The 21,537-nt window shown below is 42.4% G+C and overlaps 1 protein-coding gene across 4 annotated transcripts; it reads right to left on the bottom strand.

The window, feature by feature from the left end:
* Positions 1 to 241: 241 nt before the first annotated feature.
* On the bottom strand, positions 242 to 20,879 carry TBP (TATA-box binding protein). 4 transcript variants are annotated; one of them, XM_072739669.1, is made up of 9 exons: positions 20,087 to 20,310; positions 17,496 to 17,701; positions 13,456 to 13,853; positions 11,054 to 11,141; positions 4,885 to 4,976; positions 3,092 to 3,259; positions 2,631 to 2,679; positions 2,091 to 2,185; positions 242 to 997 (listed from the first exon to the last, which is right to left on the bottom strand). In XM_072739669.1, the coding sequence occupies exons 2-9, from the start codon at positions 17,547 to 17,549 to the stop codon at positions 991 to 993; spliced, it is 951 nt and encodes a 316-aa protein (XP_072595770.1). In that variant the 5' UTR covers positions 17,550 to 17,701; positions 20,087 to 20,310; the 3' UTR covers positions 242 to 990. The 4 variants fall into 4 exon arrangements, with proteins under 4 accessions (XP_072595770.1, XP_072595772.1, XP_025861634.1 ...); XM_072739671.1 differs by having other exon boundaries at positions 17,496 to 17,698; XM_026005849.2 differs by lacking the exon at positions 2,631 to 2,679 and having other exon boundaries at positions 20,087 to 20,879.
* Between the last annotated feature and the right edge of the window lie 658 nt (positions 20,880 to 21,537).

Raw genomic sequence — 21,537 nt, 5'->3', positions numbered from 1 at the left:
CCCTGGGGCAAATCCCACAGCTCAGGCCTGAGTCTCCGCACCAAACAGGGGAACAAACCTGATCACGGGTTTTGTGAGAATTGCAGGCAGCGTATCTGGGAACAGGAGGTACTCCAGATACGGAAGGTAGCAAGTTTGTGCTTCAGGAGCAACCTTCCATTTGCAGGTGGTTCATCTGCTGTCACCGTGACACACAATGAAACATTGATTGAAACAAACAGCAAGCAAGCACACACTGAAATGGTTTCAGGCAATTATATCTAAAATACAACTTTAACAGTTATGATCACATGAATCTTACAAGGTGTCATTTATAACATCAAGCTAACACTTTTATAAACAGCATTTATTGTACAGAGTACTCTGAGGAAGAAAAATATGTACAGCATTCGTTCCCATTAATACGGCCACTCTGTCCTGCAATACTGAAAAGGCGGAATGTGTCTGGCACAAAAATAACCCCTATGAGTCACGAATTAGAAAAACAACACTTTTAAAAAAGATTTTTACTTTTCTGGTAGAAATATAAAAACTGTGGTTTATGGGGAAGAAATTAAAAGAAAAAGTCCAATCAACTGTAGAGGTGGCTTTAACACTTGAAGTTTTGTACCTCAAACCAACTTGTTGACAGCAGTGTGTCTTTAAAACCTAAATATAAATAACTGGGCAGCGCTGCCCGAAGAGCAGCACAGTACAGGCGACTTACATAACACTGCGGTGTTCTCTACGCAGAAGGAAGACCACTTCCCGGCATCCCCATGGGGAACACATGCTGGAGAGCTTCACCAGGTGCTACAACCCACAGAACATTCATTTTCTCACCAAATTGGGGCCATCCACACCACCATCATTTAAATGTACCAAAACTGATTTGTTTTAAAAACAAGTGGGTGCAGAGGCAGGAGGATGCACAGCCATTACGTTGTCTTCCTGAAGCCCTTTAGAATAGGGTAGATGTTTTCAAATGCTTCATAAATTTCTGCTCTGACTTTAGCACCTATGAAGACAAGTCGGAGGAGAGAGTCAGAAATAGCTTTTCTTAATGTGTTAAAGAGGTAAAATTACTTTAAAACAAAACCATAGGGCAGCCCGGTGGCTCAATGGTTTAGTGCCGCCTTCAGCCCAGGGCGTGATCCTGGAGACCCGGGATTGAGTCCTGTGTCGGGCTCCCTGCACAGAGCCTGCTTCTCCCTCTGCCTGTGTCTCTGCCCGCCCCCATGTCTCTTATGAATAAATAAGTTAAAAATCTAAAAAAAAAAACCATAAGCACAGTTCTCTCCATTACCAGTTAGACTAATAGCTACAGGCATTGAAACATAATGAGGGAATCCCTTGTCACAAACCTGTTTTTGTTTTTATAGTATGTTCTCTTTTTTAAAAATTAAATTATTCATTCATTCATTCATTCATTCATTCATGAGAGGTAGAGACATAGGCAGAGGGAGAAGCAGGCTCCCTGCAGGGAGCCCAATGCAGGACTTGATCCCAGGACCCCGGGATCACAACCTGAGCTGAAAGCAGACGCTCAATCACTGAGCTACCCAGGTGCCCCCAGGAAAAAGTTCTTTAAATAGTTTTTTTTAACCACAAAAACAGTGCCCTTGGTGACTCCAGCTCCCTCTGCAGTTTGCCACAAGTGACCCATCTTGGTCCCTGCATCAGCTTCTGACCTGAGCAGTTTGTGACCTAAGCAGCGCAGAAGGAACAGCCACATCATATTCCCCCACTTGCCTTCAAGCAAGCTCTTCTGAACCTTCCCCACTTGTTTCCAAGTGGCACTGCTGACAAATCCCAAAGCTTTACAGGAGCATTTCCAACTCAAAATGCCACCTCTCAGCCAATGTCAAGGCCACCTTCCCTGCTCTCCCCACTGGGGGTCTTGCTGTGGTCTCATTTCCCTGCTCTCAACCCCCACCCCCGGATGGTATGTTTCTCACTAGTGCTACACAGTGGAGGAGAAAGGGGCAATGGCATCTACACCGCATACTATCCAACTGTCCCCACTCTGGGAAAATACTTCTCAGCACTGAGAAGAATCTGTTCGTGAAACTCTTTCAAACCTTTGAACACTACTTCCTGTTACAACTTACCTGTTAGTACAACTTTTCCAGAAACGAAAATAAGAAGAACAATTCTGGGTTTGATCATCCTGTAGATTAAACCAGGAAATAACTCTGGCTCGTAACTAGAAGGGAATGGCACAAACAGTTTAGAAATCAAAAGCTGCCCGTGCTTTAGGTAAAATACTACTAACCGAACCGCAGACTCACTGGGAGGTCAACCCAAAGGAGAGAAAACTAAAGGCCAGTGAGGGCGATCTATTGTCAGTACCTGAAGACCAACAAACTGTGTTTCTAATGAGACTGGATTTTCTCACATGAGAACAAGACCTTTAGATTTATGCTCTGCAGTGTCTGACCCTTATCAAGGGTCATGAGTGGCATGTCCGATTGGAATCCCAGCAGCCTCATTTTCCCAGTTCAGACAGACGGAAACCAGTTACAACATGTGTAATTACCCTAGTGGGAAATGCATGACAGGCTTCTCTGACAAAGGGACACTTGGGTGGATATCGGAAATGTGAGTGGAAGTTTCCTAGGTGAGAAGTGAACAAGAGGGATGTACAAAACCTGGTCCAAGAGGGGCAGGAGCAGAGAGGCTGGAGCGGTGGACAGTGGCCTTGTAAGTGGCAGGGAAAATAAGAAGAAAGAAGATTCATTTCACTCAAGTTTATACTTTGCTGGCAGAGCTCATATAATGTTCACTAGAAAAAAACAATTCAAACAACTAGGAACAAAAATTGATATAAGAGGTTGTGGATTTAATTCATGCATTTAAAATGCACTTATTGAGCAATAAAATAGGGCATCAATTTCATCCCAGTCAAGGGGAGTTATAGATGTCAATAAATGAAATGGGAAGTAGGAAAATGGTGAGAATACATTTTCCAAGACATTAGGAAGAAACTTCAACATTAAATACATCTGTTGCTACATCATTTGTGCTTACATACTGTTTTGCATATGTTATGAACTAGGTTTACACAGATTGTAAATGAACTGTTGCCACAGGTAATACATTTCAGACTCACCTGCTAAACTGTTGGTGGGTCAGCACAAGGCCTTCTAACCTTATAGGGAACTTCACATCACAGCTCCCCACCATGTTCTGAATCTTGAAATCCAAGAACTTAGCTGGAAAACCTAACTTCTGTACAACTCTGGCGTATTTCCTCGCTGCCAGTCTAGACTGTTCTTCACTAGGAAAAGGAAAAAGTGAGATAGTTACAGTCAAAGCCACCTAAAATAATTATTTAAATGAGTAACTTATAAGAAGTCCAAACTAGAAAAGTTATTTTTTTAAAAAAGGCAAAAATGTCACCCCCACTTCCAGTAAGAGAACAACAGACATTAACAATTTTATCATAAAGTACTCCTGTGTCCTTGAGAGAAAACTGCAGGCCTACACCAAATTACTAATACACCCAGGTTTTACAGATGTGGAGTATCTCATCAGCACTATCATTACTATTACTGTATTTTATAACCTATATATTCCTAAAATGAAAATTAACAACTTCATTTTGATAGGAAAATATTGATAGGATTTAGACTTGACTAATACATGCACTAATTCTACTCATTATCCATTCTTATAACTCATCTGCTGGCTAAACCTATGGCTTACTAATGTAGAACTTAGGAAAAGCAAAATAAAACCAATAATACCATCCTGAGCAAAAGACTCAAGTGTAGGGGTCAGGAATGACAAAAATTAAGCATACATACATGAGATGCTTTCTTTTCCTTGAGGAAAATAAATTTATTTCTAGTTCCCTATCTTAGTAAAATAATGATGCAACTAGATACAGACTACTCAGTGTGTAGCAAACAGATAAAGAAAGCTAAACAGTACACATGAAAAACATGTCTAGGAAAGATAAAACCAACCAGCATTTATCGATAAACCCCAAGTTTTTGATACTTATCCAGGAAAAACAAGCAAGTCCCCTACATGAAGACTTCTGCGAAAGCTGGGGATAAACCCATGTCTTGCCTTCTGAAAAAACTCAGAGACCACGAATCCCAATGTCCACACCAATAGCCTTCCCTTCATTAAATAAGCAAAAGCATCCACAGCCCCTTCTGTGAGTGAACAACTCCAAGTCTTATATTAAGTATCTTTTATTTTAAAGTTTAATTTACTTAATTTGTTCAAACTTTATGAAGCTGATGTAACTAATCCCCCCCCACACACACTTTTTTTTTAATTCATGAGAGACAGAGAGTCAGAGACACAGTCAGAGGGAGAAGCAGGCTCCCTTCAGGCGATGTGGGACTCGATCCCAGGACCCTGGGTTCACACCCTGAGCCAAAGGGAGGCCCTCAACCGCTGAGCCACCCAGGTGCCCCTGATGTAACTAATCTTTCCCAGACCTTTGCCTTCTACCAATTACACAGAGTCTATTAGACAAAGTTTACAGTCAAGGCCCCAAAACGTTAACCTTCATAAATAGGATCGCTCCAAACAGACACAGAATATAGACAAGAGCATTTTATGAAAAGGGTACACTCCTTAAGACCTGCATAACCCCAACCTTCATGAGGCAGACTATTTACAAGAGGCAGCAGTGATCTGTGACAACACACATGGTGCTGCCCCGCTGCAGATCTATATATACACTCTCACACCATTAGCTCTAAAATTTTGTGATTCCTGACCAATTCTTTGTTCACTCGGGGAGGAATCTGTGTTATATATAAAACTTTTTACATAAAGGGATCCTTAGTAATAGCTTGGATGTTACATTTTGTCAAATATATATAAAATGCAACTGAATATCATGGTACTGTATGACCTAGAGAATAAACTCTTTAAACCTACCTCTTGGCTCCCGTACACACCATCTTCCCAGAACTGAAAATCAGTGCAGTGGTTCGGGGCTCTCTTATTCTCATGATTACAGCAGCAAATCGCTAAAATGGTCAGAGACAATCATTAATAAGGTCATGCCAGACTGATTTCCTTTAGGAGAACAAGAAAATGACAAAGAACATCACAACTGATAAGAAGGACCTGCTACATACAGAGGTCTCATATCTGACAGACGCTCCTAGACAGGATTCACTTACATCACCATGCAGCACGCGTGCTTCTGCACAGGGAGCAAAATCAACAGTGACTACTGAGTAAGCTGAACCTAGATCTATGTATTCTTTCACAGACATTGCAACAAAAAATAATATTTACGGGGTGCCTGGGTGACTCAGTTAAGTGTCCAACTCTTGGTTTCAGCTCAGGTCACGATCTCGGGGTTGTGGGATAGAGCCCCACATCAAGCTTCGTGATGGGTGTGGAGCCTGCCTGGGGTTCTCTCTCTCCCTCTCCCTCTGCCTCTTCCTCTGCCCCTCCCTCTTAAAAAATAATAATAATATTTGCAAACTTTTTTACTTCAATTACATCCTTAATAAATACCAGTGTCTGTTTCTACTTATATTTGCTAGCTTCTAAAACTGTAACTGTTCTATTAATGATTTTTTTAGCAAATAGATTGATAAACCTTTTCTACCCCCAGCGGTAGTAAATCATATTACAACCATACCAACATGTAGTGAAACGGCCTTAGAACCAGTGTTAAAGTACATAAAATTGCAAATTAAGAAAAAAAATGAAAGTTTTTATCTTTAATTTCTACTTTTTAAGTTTTTTTTTTTTTTTTTTTTTTTAAGATTTTATATTTATTTGAGAGAGAGAGAGCAAGCAAGAGCAAGAGCCCAGGGCAGGAGGCAGGGGGAGAGGGAAAAGCAGACTCCCAACTGAGCAGGGAGCCAAACACAGGGCTCAATCCCAGGACCTGAGATCATGACCAGAGCTGAAGGCAGACATTTAACCCCCAACTGAACCCCCCAGGTGCCCCTCTACTTTTTAAGTTTTAAGAATGTTTTTATGGCTAACATTGTAACTGAAGGGGAACATATTTCAGCCATGGATTGAATTAATGGCCTCCGTTACTAGCTTACATGATAAGAGCAAAAATTTGCTTTCAAATAACTCTAAAAATTTTAGTATCTGTAATGACATAAGAAAAAAATTCATGTAGGGATCCCTGGGTGGCGCAGCGGTTTGGCGCCTGCCTTTGGCCCAGGGCGCGATCCTGGAGACCCGAGATCGAATCCCATGTCGGGCTCCCGGTGCATGGAGCCTGCTTCTCCCTCTGCCTGTGTCTCTGCCTCTCTCTCTCTCTGTGACTATCATAAATAAATAAAAAAATAAAAAAATATATAAAAATATTATATATATAAATATATATATAAAAATAAATAAATAAATATATAAAAAATATATATATAAAAATATATATATAAAAATATTATATATATAAATATATATATAAAAATATATAAATAAATAAATAAAAAAAATTTATTTATTTATCATAAATAAATAAAAAAAAAAAGAAAAAATTCATGTATTTCTAATCAAGATGACTCTAACAAATTAGACTGCTTTAACAATTTTAGTTTTAAAACTGCTCTATGGGGCAGCCCAGGTGGCTCAGCGGTTTAGCTCCACCTTCAGCCTGGGGCATGATCCTGGGGACCTAGGATCGAGTCCCACGTCGGGCTTCCCTGCATGGAGCCTGCTTCTCCCTCTGCCTGTCTCTCTGCTTCCCTCTCTTTCTCTGTCTCTCATGAATAAATAAACAAAATCTTAAAAGAAAATAAAATAAAACTGCTCTATGTCTTCCCTCAGATTTCACCATCGTGCAAAAATGCTAGCCCTATATTCCAGTTTACACAAGTACCAAGAAAAGCATTCCCTAAATTCCCTCTACTGGTTTTATTGATCAAATGGTATCATTTCACTGAGGATTATAAAATTGTAAAAGCATGTATTCAAAGCAAATAAAATGATAGATGAAAGATTAATTATTTCTAATGCTACACATTATACAGGCTTGCCAACGGATAAATGGTCACTTCCAGACCTTAGTTACCTTGGGATCTTAGACAAATACTTAAAAAAATTTTAATATATAGATAATTTCTTTTTTTTTTTTATATAGATAATTTCTTAAGAAAAAATAAAAACACTGGTCAAGAACAGTTTTTATTTGGCATTTACTTTCTTTTTAATATGCTGTGTAATAACTTTAATTTCTTGATGGAAGAATATTAACATATATGTTTTTTTACCACTTTAGACAATTATGGAGGGATATGTGTATCTGCACTGATGGAGAGACATATTTCTCAGTTATCTGCCTTCTAGTTTTCCTTGTGTCTGTACACAACCACATTGGATTGCTTTGGCTAAAGACAGTAACAAATATAAATGGTTGAGACTATACCAGGCACAACAGGTAATATATACAGTATCTTCTTATTAACAAAATTGTTATTTTATTATTACCACAAATTCAACATTATATATGTATCATTTTATTCAATATGCTGATATTACATTTCAAAGTCAAAGGTAAAATGCTTTGTATGATGAAAACAGTTAAACAGTTCTGACTTCTTTCTCTCTCTCTCTCTCTCTTTTTTAAAGATATTATTTAGTCATGAGAGAGAGAGAGAGAGAGAGAGAGGCAGAGACACACAGGCAGAGGGAGAAGCAGGCTCCATGCAGGGAGCCCGACACGGGCTCGATCCCAGGTCTCCAGGATCATGTCCTGGGCCAAAGGCAGGCGGTAAACCACTGAGCCACCCAGGCTGCCCCCTTTTTCTCTTTCTTAAACTCCAAAAAAGTAAGAACTGTTTTTACATAGAAGTGTCTTGGTAATTTCCCAAAAGGCCACTGGGTAACCATAAAGATTTATTCTCTTACCATAAAAAGGAGGGGTTCTAAAATAATTAGCCATATTTGATGTTCTCTATATTTTAATTAGCTCAAGCAAGCTGACCAAAAAGTCTTAGTAGCTAAATAAGCCATTTTTGTTCTTAGCCAGTTATTACAGCAATATTTTATTTTGGACAGTTCTGTATAGGCTACAGCTTCCTCGCCTGTATATAAAAGACAGGTTACGCTTTAGAGAGCTAGAAACTTGCTCCAAGACCATTACTTAACAATTTTCTCAATGCACAGCTAACATTTATTTATCCAACTTAGCTATCAGTTATAACTGCTAAACATACCCCTACACATCTATCATAGTACTTTGCTTCCTGTGTGACTGTTAAATACTGCTCCAATCTAAGCCCAACTACTTTACTGCTCCCCCTTAAAAAAAAACAATTTTAATAAACTATCAAAATACATCTGAACCTGCCTCATTCTGTATTGCTGATATATCCTAGAATGAGTCATTCAATAATGATTCATAAATTTAACATAATCAAGGTATACTTTATGTTGATATAACATCTAAATATTGTTTTAAGGTTTTATTTATATACTTAAAAGAGAGAAAGCAAGTGAGAGAGAGAGCACAAGTGGGGAGAAGGGGCAGATGGAGAGGGAGGAGCAGACTCCCTGCTGAACAGGGAACCCCAATGTGGGGCTTGATCCCAGGATCCCGGCCAGGATCACTACCCAAGCTGAAGGCAGATGATTAACTGACTGAACCACCTAGGTGCCCCACTTCTAAATATTGTTATAAAATATTATTACAACAGCTCATTATCTACTAAAATTGCTATCTTACTAGTAGAGGTTCATGAGTAAATATTAATAGTCAATAAGATTTGGGTTTATGTTACGAGGAAAATAAAAGAATTTTCTATCTTCTTTGGATATCTCCAAAACATTAAACATAGTGACTTATTAGAGAAATCATACTTGTGAAGAAAATATCAATTGTAAGACTACAGCCTACTCTAGGGAAAATGGCTTCACTAAATCACGTAAACAGCAGCTCTTACTAGGTTTAGGTGCCACTAACAATACAATGATATAGTTTTCAGGCTGAGGAGGAAGGAAGAAACTTAGTCATTGTCTTTCTCTTGGTTTTATTTAATATCTCAAAATGGCTTGGTGTCACTCAAAATCATCTTCAAATTTTAATACTCAGGCATGTGCATATACACGTTGAGTATAAACAAAAGGCCAGCAAAAAAAAAAAAAAAAAGAGAGAGAGAGAGACACACACACAAATATGTACATAGATTCAAACTTCACAAGAATATTGGTGAGGACAGAGGAAGACACAGACATGGCAAACAAGCACATGAGGAAATGCTCCACATCACTGGCCATCAGGGAAATACAAATCCAAACCACAATGAGATACCACCTCACCCCAGTGAGAATGGGGAACATTAACAAGGCAGGAAACCACAAATGTTGGAGAGGATGTGGAGGAAGGGGGACCCTCCTGCACTGTTGGTGGGAATGTGACCTGGTGCAGCCACTCTGGAAAACTGTGTGGAGGTTCCTTAAAGAGTTAAAAATAGAGCTACCCTATGACCCAGCAATTGCACTGCTAGGGATTTACCCCAAAGATACAGATGCAGTGAAACGCCGGGACACCTGCACCCCGATGTTTCTAGCAGGAATGTCCACAATAGCCAAATTGTGGAAGGAGCCTCAGTGTCCATCGAAAGATGATGGATCAAGAAGATGTGGTTTATGTGTACAATGGAATATTCCTCAGCTATTAGAAACGACAAATACCCACGATTTGCTTCGACGTGGATGGAACTGGAGGATATTATGCTGAGTGAAATAAGTCAATTGGAGAAGGACAAACATTATATGGTCTCATTCACTTGGGGAATATAAATAATAGTGAAAAGGAATAGAAGGGAAGGGAGAAGAAATGGGTAGGAAATATCAGAAAGGGGAACAGAACATAAAGACTCCTAACTCTGGGAAACGAACTAAGGGTGGTGGAAGGGGAGGAGGGCGGGGGGTGGGGGTGAATGGGTGACGGGCACTGAGGGGGGCACTTGACGGGGTGAGCACTGGGTGTTATTTTGTATGTTGGCAAACTGAACACCAATAAAAAATAAATTTTTTTTTTTTTTTTTTTTTTAAAAATAAATTATTAAAAAAAAAAGAAGCTGTGGTCTATGTATACAGTAGAATATTCCTCAGCCATTAGAAACAACAAATACCCACCATTTGCTTCAATGTGGATGGAACTGGAGGGTATGATGCTGAGTGAAATAAGTCAATCAGAGAAGGACAAACATTATATGGTCTCATTCATTTGGGGAATATAAAAATTAGTGAAAGGGAATAAAGGGGAAAGGGGAAAAAATGAGTGGGAAATATCAGAAAGGGAGACAGAACATGAGAGACTCCTAACTCTGGGAAACGAACTAGGGGTGGTGGAAGGGGAGGTGGGCGGGGGGTGGGGGTGACTGGATGACAGGCACTGAGGGGGGCACTTGATGGGATGAGCACTGGGTGTTATTCTATATGTCGGCAAATTGAACACCAATAAAAAAAAATTTATAAAAAAACAAAAGAAAAAAGAAAAAAAGAATATTGGTGAGAATATTTAACTTGAGAAGTTCAAAAGGCTACTTCATAAGCCAAGAAAAACTACAATAGAAGGCAGGACGCTGAATTCTTACTTAGATGTGATCTAGTAGTAGCCAAACCAAAATCTAGATGTGCTTAATAACAGCATATACGTAGTTCTGTTGATTAAGCTTTTCTTTGTTAAAAGGGCCAATGCTAAAACAGCCCAAGTTTCCAAAAAGAGATTCATTATTTATTATTAATTTATTATTAACTTCTGGCCAATCCTGTTTCACCCAAGTACCCTTCCCCAAATCTCCAACTGGGTTATTCTGAAGTAAAATCCAGATAGTATATCATTCCATTCTACATAGATTTAAAAACATAAACGGAATCATACCACATATTCTGTTCTTTAATGTCACAGGATCCCATCACAACAGGCAAATAAATTTTAGTTTATGGCATGCAGACCGCCCTGACTCTAGGGTCTCTCATATGGTAGCTACTCAATAAAAAAAAAATACAAATTTTGCTGGCATCAACAAACCTAAGCATGACGCAAACATTTTGTTCTAAGGACCTTTACCAGTAAATTCCTGTATTATTATAGTTTGAAATACATTATAATTGCTCTGACCTTGGGATTATATTCAGCATTTCGGGCACGAAGTGCAATGGTCTTTAGGTCAAGCTTACAGCCAAGATTCACTGTAGATACAATATTTCTGCAAAAAATTTGAAAAGAAAACATGATTATTTATTTAACTTTTACAGGTTGAGATGTTTGAAATTATCTAGAAATCTGATTCTTTTACTAGAAGAAATTTATTTACATTGGTTTAATTTAAACTAATTTAAATTTTAAATTTTTAAAAATTGTTGACATTTATTACATGTTTAGTACACACCCTTGTGAGCATTTCACATAGGTTATCCTACTTAATACTTACAATGCACTAGGAAGTAATAACTATTAATATTCACACTTTCAGATGAAGAGGCTGAGGCTTAAATGGGGCAGTTACCTTGCTCCAGGTAATCATGGTTCCAAAGTGGTAGTCAGTGTTTGCATCCATCTATCCCCATCTATCCCCAGAGCCATGCCTTAGCCCTTTGAATGAAACTGCCCATAAATCGTCATGCATGAGAATGGAACATCCCTGTCCTGTGAATACTGATTCCAAATTGCAAATACATCTCCAATTGTTTCTAGCTCACTGCTGCTTTTGGTTCTTTCCCATCCTGTCAAAATGCAATACTTTGAAAACTTGATGGCTCACAATTTGGTTGAATAAGAAAGAAGATAGCTGTATACTTTAATAATATACAATTGTAAGGCCAATTAGAATGATCAACCCAATGACTGTTTTCATTTCTACATCAACTGTTTCCTTCCAGGGATCCCTGGGTGGCTCAGCGGTTTAGCACCTGCCTTCCACCCAGGGCATGATCCTAGAGTCCCAGGATTGAGTCCCATGTCGGGCTCCCGGCATGGAGCCTGCTTCTCCCTCTGCCTGTGTCTCTGCCTCTCTCTCTCTCTCATGAATAAATAAAATCTTAAAACAAAACAAAACAAAAATACTGTTTCTTTTCAATCAATTTTATATACACACTTGCATTTAGCATTTCTTTACTTACAAACTGAATCAAGTTGTGGTGCATCTACCACAAATTTAGTCATAAAATTGCTATGCATACTCATTTTTCCTTTTTTTTTTTTAACAAACAGTACATAGAAAAAAAAAAAGTACATAGGGTTCAAACTTCTCTGTATCCCCAAAACTTGTTATATTCTGCTTTTGGCAGCTGTCCTAATGAGTATGAGGTGGTATCTCATTGTAGTTTTGATCTGCATTTACATGTGTAGTGATGTCGAGCATCCTTTCATGTGGTTATTGGCCATTCGCATATTTTCCCTGGAGAAATGTCTATTCAAGTCCTTTGTCCATTTTGGAATCAGCCTCTCTTTGTTTTTTGTTGTTGGGTTTTAGTAGTTCTCTAAATATCTAGATAATAATCCTTTATTGGATACATGACTTGCAACCATTTTCTTCCATCTTGTGGGTTGCATTTTTACTCTGTGAACAGTGTCTTGATAAAATTTTTCACATAGTTCAGGTTATCTGCATTTTCTGTTGTCACCTGTGTCTTTGGTCACATCCAAGAAAACATTGCCAAGTTCAATGTCGTGAAACTTTTGTCCTATATTTTCTTCACTGACTTTTCCTTTGGATCTTACACTTAAGTCTTTTATCTATCTTGAGTTAGGGTTTGTTTTCGTTTGTTGTTGTTGTTGTTGTTTTTTTTTATATCCAAAATCTGGTTTATTGGGATATTTTCCCACTCGCCTTGATTCATGGTGCTTTTAGTGCTGCTTCTGCCTAAAAGACCATCCTTCTGTTAGCCTTGCTTTTTCCTCCTGTGGGCTGGCTTCTCATTGACACATATGTGAGAATATTTGTATTTTTTCAAGAATTTTTCTCCTACCCCTATCCACTCTGCACCCATTTCATTATGTAGAAAAATCCATTTAGGACAAGAACAGACATCCTCAGCTTGTGGAAAGGACAGAGCTCTTCAAAGTTATATATAGCCCTCATAATAACCAATGAAGACAAACAAGAACCACCACGAACTAAAACTAAGTAACTAATCTTCCCTTCCCAAAGACTGAAAACATCACAAGGGAGGGAGACTACAAAATGCTTGGTTCAGCAAATCAGCTAGAGGGAAATGTCTATAAAAACAATTTGGTAGCTTGTGTTTATATATTTGGCCCAGGATTATAAACATGAGCTACCAGGTCTGAAGATGTTATGCGAGCCTTTTACTGAAGGGACCGACTCACTAAGGCAGCTTAGCATCCCTTTCTCATGAAAAAGTGAGAGAGAGAACATATATACTTGATATATGATGACTACTATCCTTAATAGTATCAAATCCTTAAATAAATCAATCCAGTTGAAAACAAAGAACAGCAGCACCCAGTCCAAAGGACACTTCCAGGGTGAGGGAGAAGACACAACACAAAGTACTCACTGTAGCTGCGGCACGATCCCAGAGCTCTCAGAGGCTGGTGTGGCAGGGGTAATAGGGGTCATGGGGGTCATGGGGGAGGGATAGAGGGGAGTGGTGCCCGGCAAGGGTGCAGTGGTAAGAGTCTGTGAGTGGAAGAGCTGTGGTGTCTGGCCCGAGGCCCCCTGGGTCGCCTGCTGGGATGTCGACTGCTGCACTGCTGTCACAGCCTGCTGCTGGGCCTGCTGCTGCTGCTGCTGCTGCTGGGCCTGCTGCTGCTGGGCCTGCTGCTGCTGCTGCTGTTGTCTCTGCTGCTCCTCCAGGAGAGAAAGGCTGTTGGTGTTCTGGATAGGCTGTGGAGTCAGTCCTGTGCCATAAGGCATCATTGGACTGAAGATAGGGATTCCAGGAGTCATGGCACCCTGCGGAAAGTCAGGAGAACAGTAAGTCAGGCCAGCTGGTATGGGGTGGTTCCTGCACCTGTGTGATAGAAGAGGCAGTGAGATGTATAAGGACAGATGCCTTCTGAATATAAATGGGGTTATGATGCCTTAACAGAAACGCATTTGCTGTTCTTTTTTTTTTTTTTTTTTGCATTTGCTGTTCTTATACATACCACTTTCTTCTTCACCATAGCATGGTAGGTAAGAGCTTAGTATTTGGGATTATACCTGGGTGTGCAATCCAACCCTGCTACTTACTACATGTGAAAACTCGAGGAAGTTGCTTAGCCCTAATAATAGTGTTAGTAATAATGTTCTAATACTGTTAGAAAGAATAAAGGAAATAACTGGAGTGACTGCCCATCGATGTTTAAACTACTACCCTAGCATACAGCCCATTCACTCTCAGTGACTATTATCTGTCCAAGGTTGGGTGATAAATCACATGCTTACCCTAGAGATGCCACTTAACTTATTCAACGCAATGACAAGCACATGGAAAACACTCCGTGTTAACAACAATGACAATTGTGATAATACTATTCACAAAGGTGGATCATTTGCTCTCCAAAAAGTTTAAATCAAGAAAATCCAATGCATCTATTAACTTTTCCAGACACTGTTACATTTACTAACTTACGAGTCTCAAAAACAGCCCTTTGGAAGAAGGAAAAATAGATGCTGTTCTTCGCACATTAAGGACAAGAAAACTGACACCAGGAGAAGCTAAATGACTTCCCTAAGACCACAGATCTCACTAGTAGAGAAGCCATGATCAACGGCTAAGTTTTCTGGACACCCAGTCCACTGCCCTCACTCAACAACAAAATCCATGGAGCTCGTGGAGTCTGCAGAGCTTGCAGTGGTTTTGTGAACCTCTTAAAATTATACCCAATATTTCTGCCTGAAGGAATTCACAGTGTCCAGTAGATCCTCAAATGGGTGCAAGATCCAAAAGAGAGCCACAATCCCTTCCCACTTCTACCACTTTATTTGACAGAAAGCATAAACCAAAACTGTCTAAGGAATTTCTGTTAAATTGTTTCACCAACATGATGGCAGGAAGAATGTGAGAGGACGAGGAGCAAATGTATACCGCAGCCCTAACTGTATAGGAGTTAGTCTACGGCATCTAACACTCTATAGACATTCAGGTCACATTACTTTGAAAAAGTAAGGTTTTGAAAGGTCTTACTTTCTTTATGTCACATAAACAGATGAACTCAAAATGGATCACAGACATACGTGTAAAAGATAAAACTATGTTGAGAAAATCCTTAAGACTTTGGGTAAGACAAGATTTCTTAAGATACCAAAGCACTAATCATGAAGTAAACTGATAAATGGACTTCAGAAAAAAGTAAGAGCTTCTACTCTTTGAAAGACACCATTAAGGAAATTATAAAGGAAGCCACACCACAGACTGAGAGAAAACATATATAATACCTACACCTGAGAAAGCACCTGTATCCACAATATATGAAAGCAACTATATAATAAAATAAAAGACAAATGAGCCAACAATCAAATGGGCAAACGATGCCAAGGACATTCTACAAATGAAGACAAGCAATTGGCCAAAAAGCACTTAACAAGATGCTCAAAATCATTAGTCATCAGGAAAATGCCAATTCAAATCACAAATACTATTAAGCAACAACTAGAATAGCTAAAAGTTAAAACCTCAAGTATCAGTGAGGATGTGGAACAACCAAAACTCTCACATGCTGCTGGCAGAACTAGAACATGGTTCAACAATTTCTCAGAGTGAAACGTATACTTAACCATATGGCCTAGCAATCCCTCTCCTAGGTATTCACCCAAGAGAGACAGAAACAGTAGACACACAGCCTGTTCACAAATGTTTACAGCAACTTTATTCATAACAGCCCTGACCTAGAAACTCCCCCTAATGTATGGATACACAAAACGTGATACAGCCACACAAAGGAGCATTACCTGACAATAAAAAGGCATCTGTGGACATACAAGTGTTAAATTGGGCAAAAAACACAGACACACACAAAAAAACACACACTGATATAATTCCATTTGTATGAAACTCTAGGCTAGGCAAAACTATCTTTAGCTAAGGATCAGCGGATCAATTGTATACCCAGGTATATACAATTGTCAACACACTTAAAAGGGGTGTTTTTATTTTATGGAAATTTTATCTAAAGGTTAAATATTTTCTTTTTTTTTTACATTTTTTAATTTAAATTCAATTAATTAACATACAGTGTATTATGTTTCAGAGATAGAGGCCAGTGATTCATCAGTTGCATTTATCACCCAGTGCTATTACATCAAGTGCCCTCCCCAATGCCCGTCCCCCAGTTATCCCATCCCTCACCCACCTCCCCTCCAGTGACCCTCAGTTTCCTAGAGTTAAGAGTCTCTTTTATTTGTCTTCCTGATTTTATGTTTCCCTCCCTTCCCCTATAACCTCCTGCTTTGTTTCTTAAATTTCATGAGTGAAATTATATAATTGTCTTTCTCTGATTGACTTATAGATTAAGAATTTTTAAAATTTATTCATTAAAGAGACAGAGAGTGCACGTGCACATACAAGTGGGAGAGGTGGAGGCAGAGGGAGAGGGAGAGAGAATCCCAAGCAGACTTCTAGCTGAGGGCAAAGGCTGACACAGGGCTTGATCCCACAACCAGTGAGATCATGACCTGAGCCGAAACCAAGAGTCAGACACCCAACCGACTAAGCCACCTAGGTGCCCTGCAAATAATATATCTACTTTTAAAAAAAAATTAACCTTTTGGGGAGCCTGGGGGAGTGAGTCAGTTGAGCATCCAATTCTTGGTTTGTAGGATCCAGCCCCATGTCGGCCTCTGCACTCAGTGCAAACTCTGTGGAAGATTCTCTTTCTCTTCCTCCTCTCAGTCTCTCCTCTATCTCTCTCTCTCAAAAAAATAAATTAAATCTTAAAAAATATAAGTAGAGGGAACCCTGGGTGGCGCAGCGGTTTGGCGCCTGCCTTTGGCCCAGGGCGCGATCCTGGAGACCCGGGATCGAATCCCACGTCGGGCTCCCGGTGCATGGAGCCTGCTTTTCCCTCTATGTCTCTGCCTCTCTCTCTCTCTGTGTGTGTGTGTGACTATCGTAAAAAAAAAGAAAGGATAAAACCAGAAAATAAGTGATGCCTGGGTGGCTCAGTGGTTGAGTACCTGCCTTCGGCCCAGGGCATGATCCTGGAGACCTGAGATCGAGTCCTGCATCGGGCTCCCTACATGGAGCCTGCTTCTCCCTCTGCCTCTCTCTGTGTGTCTCTCATGAATAAATAAATAAATAAAATATTAAAAAAATAATAATAATTTGGAGAGATTTACTCTCAGAATCAACGATCCGATAATCACCTGGAGCACTTTCATAAATGTTTATGGAAAGAGTAAGATTATAAACAAATACATATTTTAACTTCCAAATAAACTCCCTAAATTTAACACTATCATGCCTACCAAAGTGTAACAGAACTTCTCAACAAAATAGAAACTTAAAAACATATACATCCATTTTCAACAATACGTGGTTAAATCACCTTCCTTCCTTTTTACAACCTCTAGCAATGCAGATTCCCATCTATGCCCTCCCTCCAGCTGTATTACCTGAGGGGAGGCCAGGCCCTGAGCATAAGGCGGCAAGCTGTTGTTCTGATCCATGATGTTCACTCTCTTCTTGGTAAATCAAATACCTTTGGACGGGAACTTGCCTCGGCATTCAGTCTTTTCCTAGAGCATCCCCAGTACACGCTTCTTAGCGATTTCCTCAACTGCTTGTGTTATCCTCATGCACACCAAGAAACAGTAATCTGCTTTGAAAAAAATTTGAAGTTTAATGTAAAAATACAGGCAAGCTGTAGAGTTTTATAAACCAGTTTCATGATAACACACAAATTAGAAAAAAAAAACAATGAAACTATTTTGGAATATATTTCTTTTAACCTTATAATGCTGAAATGCTATTCTTTCCGTGTGTACTGTGACTGCATGTAAAACTGTCAATAGAACAAAAACTACTTTATTACATGTTTAACTTAAAAACTCTTAAGAATGTTCAAAATTAAGGTGTCATAATCAACATTAAAAACTTTTGGGGAGGGGCACCTGGGTGGCTCAGCGGTTGAGCATCTGCCTTCGGCTCAGGGCGTGACCCCGGGGTCCGGAAATCAAGCCCCAAATCAGGCTCCCTGCAGGGAGCCTGCTTCTCCCTCTGCCTGTGTCTCTGCCTTGCTCTCTCTGTGTCTCTCATGAATAAATAAAATCTTAAAAAAAAAAACTTTTGGGGAAAAACACTCAGAGAAAACAAATTCCTAAGCAAACTTATATCTGAGCAGAAATATTGATTGAGCACAGTATACACAGTGCTATTTGATATTTTGTATCCTCCACAACATCTTGGGTATAAGTTCAATAAATACTGAATTGAATCCAATACACTTTAGTGTGATCATTTACTGATCTTCTGATTTATTTTTTTAAAGATTTTATTTGGTTTGTATCCCAGTGGGGCCTACATAAATAAATAAATAATAAATAAATAAATAAATAAATATTTAGTTATGAGAGACAGAGAGAGAGAGAGAGAGGAGACACAGGCAGAGGGATAAGCAGGCTCCTTGCAAGGAGCCTGATGTGGAGGTCGATCCTGGATCCTGGGATCATGCCCTGAGCCTAATGCAGACACTCAACGGCTGAGCCACCCAGGTGTCCCTGATATTCTGATTTAATAGGACACAGAAGCTGTACAGACCCAAAAATAAATAGCACGTTTTTATACATGTAATAACTTGATTTCTTTAGAACACACAAACACGAACTGTACTCTATCCTGCTTTCCTTATTAGCTCATCGTCTCTTTACTGGCTACATATTTTTTTATTTCTTTTAGACAAAAGAACCAAGTGACTACTGAAAGACCGTTTGTTGAGTTTAGTTCCGATGGATCCTTAACTTGCTGCGGGTTCTGTGAGAACTGGATCAAACGGGACTGGCTGATTAACACATCAAGAACAAAATCTAGCTATCACCTAGTAAACACAGGACAAATGTTAGCTCCCGCTGGATTTCAGTTTAAACATTATCTACTAAGGTATGGCCACATGTAGAGCCTGCTGGTCCAGTGACCAGCTGTACGCAAAAGGCACGAGGACCTTCCAGCTTGTACAAAGCAGGCACTCAGACAGACGTTTGTGGACGAAGGAGAGAACCGGACAGTCGCTTTGGGGGGACAAGGGACCCAAAGACTACGCACCCTACATACTCGTCACGGAAAAAGGCCAAAAAAAGGAAGAAAGAACACTCTGCTTCAGAAAACGTCAGATATAAGAAAAGTGTATTTTTAAGTGTTTTCCTGTAATAATGGAAGTGCTGACACTATGAAATCGGTGAGAGCAAGGCCATTCGCACCCGAGTTCGCTGTGCCGGGGGCGCGGGATCCCGCAGCGCGGCGGCCCCGGGGAGCGGCGGCCCTGCCCGGCGGCCGGGGGAGGAGGACGGCGCAGCCCCCGCCGCGGCTGGCAGGGCAGCGGGGACTCACGGGGGCTCCGGTCCCGGAGGCGGGGAGCCGCGGAGCACGCCCTGCGGCCCGGGAGCGGCGACCGCGAGCGAGTAGGCAGGGGCCACCCCCGCCGCGGCGACAAGGAAGGGGGCGGGGTTGGGAGCGCTCAGCACCGGAGACTCCCCGGAAGCTGGGGGCTGCGCGGCCCGCCCCTCCCTCCCGCCCGGCCGGCCCGCCCCTCCCCGCCCCTCCCCGCGGGCCCCCTTAAGACCGCGGAGCCCACAGGCAGGCCGCGCCCACACGAGCCCCGCAGAGGGGGCTGCTCCACGTCGGGCGCCCAGGCAGGGACGGAGCCGTGAGCCCCGCGCGGCCCCCGCCCCCCCCCCCCGGCGCCCGCGGTAAACCGAGAGCGGAGGCTCCCGCGCCGCAGTCCCGCTCGGGGAACCCCAGGAGGACGCGGTGCGGCGGGCAGGGCAGCCGGAGGGGCCGGAGGGGCGGCCCCGCGCCCGGGCAGGGCAGCTCCCCAGCTCGGCCGACGCGGGCGGCGGGTACCGGCCCGAGCGGCGCTGCACGAGCGCAGGAGCCGCGTCCCCCCGCGGCCTGCGCGCCCCTCGGCGCCCCGCCGTCGCCCCACGGCCGCGCCACAGGCCTCGCCTCCGCGCCGGCGCTCGGACGACGGGAAGGCGACCGCGGCTGTTACCTGCGGTCCCCGCACGGTCCCCCGCGGGCTCGCGAAACCGAAGTTCGGCCGCAGGCGGCCCAGGCGCCCGCCACGGCGACCCTTTCCGACCCTACTGAACTCCGGGCGCGAGCTGATCATGTCACTTCCGCCAGGACCGCCCTCGGCTTCAGCAGGCTACGGACGCCGGAGCGGCGGCCATGGGAAGTGTTGGCGCCCGGGCACTTCCGCCTTTCGCCCGAGCGCCGGGCGGAAGGGCGAGGAGGCGCCGGCGGAGGCCCCCGGCCGGGGCTCTTCCTAATTGGTCCCTGCTGCGGGGAGGCAAGATCGGGGTGTTCAAACGTTAACTTTTTGAGCCGTCCAGCCGTGTGACCTTCGGCGAGCTCCCCGAGCTCCCCGCCTCCGCTAGGAGGATGGAACGCGAATGGCAGGAGCCCTCGGAGAAGCTGCGAGGTTGATGAGGAGCCCGGCACGTGGGACGCCCTCGGGGCCTGAGAGCCCCAGACACGGAGACAGGAGGAAAGCAGCCTGGCTTGGGACTGCGGTCCGCTGGGCTTGGGCCACGACCGTCTCACCCGTGCCGCAGACTAGGACGGAGCCCCAGGCTCGGCCGCCCCTCCCTGGGAAAGCCGATACTGCAGAGACAGTGGAAAGGAACGGGAGCTTCAGCAGGAGGCCGACTCCGGTCCGAAGGCCACCTCCAGGGTTGCCGCCTGGCCCCGGGCTCCCAAGGGAGTTTAGGGTAGCCAAAGAGTGGGAGTGCGGCGGTCCCTAACTCCTTGCTGCCTTGCGGACTCCTGGTGCCGCCTCCAGCGTCATCACAGTGCTCGGGATTGGACGGGTCTGGTTCCTTAGGGGCCAGACTTGTGCAAGAGAGTCCGGTTTCTGTTTCCTGCCGTCGGAGGTGCTCGGCTCCTCCCAGGAAAGCATGCACGGGGCACAGATACACGCAGAAAGGCTACTCATGTGGGCCAAGGCCGCTTGCCGAAGCGTAAGGGATACCAGGTGGGCCGGGGGAGCCAAGGTGGCTTCAAGGGTATCCGTAGTTTTTTCTTAGTCTGTTCACGTCCTCATGCGTGGGACCCCAGGGTATCTCCGTCTCCCCTACGGTCCATATAAGCACATTCATATATTGTGCAGTAATCCACTTCCTTTGTAGTGTTGGCCCTTGAACGATGCAGGGGTTAGAAACTCGAACCGCCCCAGAGATGAAAATCCACGTAGAACCTTTGATTCCTTCAGCCTTTTGTTGACTGGAAGCTTTGCTGATATATCAACAGTCGATTGACACATATTGTGTATGTTATTTGTATTATATGCTGTATTATCATTGAGGTGGAAAAAATTATAAGAGAAAATACATTTACAGTGCTGTATTTATTGGGGAAAAAATCTGCATGTAAGTGGACCTGTGCAGTTCAAACCTGTGTTCAAGGGTCAACTCTATTTTACATATCAGTAAGGTTGTGAAC

This window comes from Vulpes vulpes, chromosome 1, assembly GCF_048418805.1.
Source record: "Vulpes vulpes isolate BD-2025 chromosome 1, VulVul3, whole genome shotgun sequence".
NCBI lineage: Eukaryota > Metazoa > Chordata > Mammalia > Carnivora > Canidae > Vulpes > Vulpes vulpes.
This window is presented reverse-complemented; position numbering and strand designations above follow the sequence as displayed.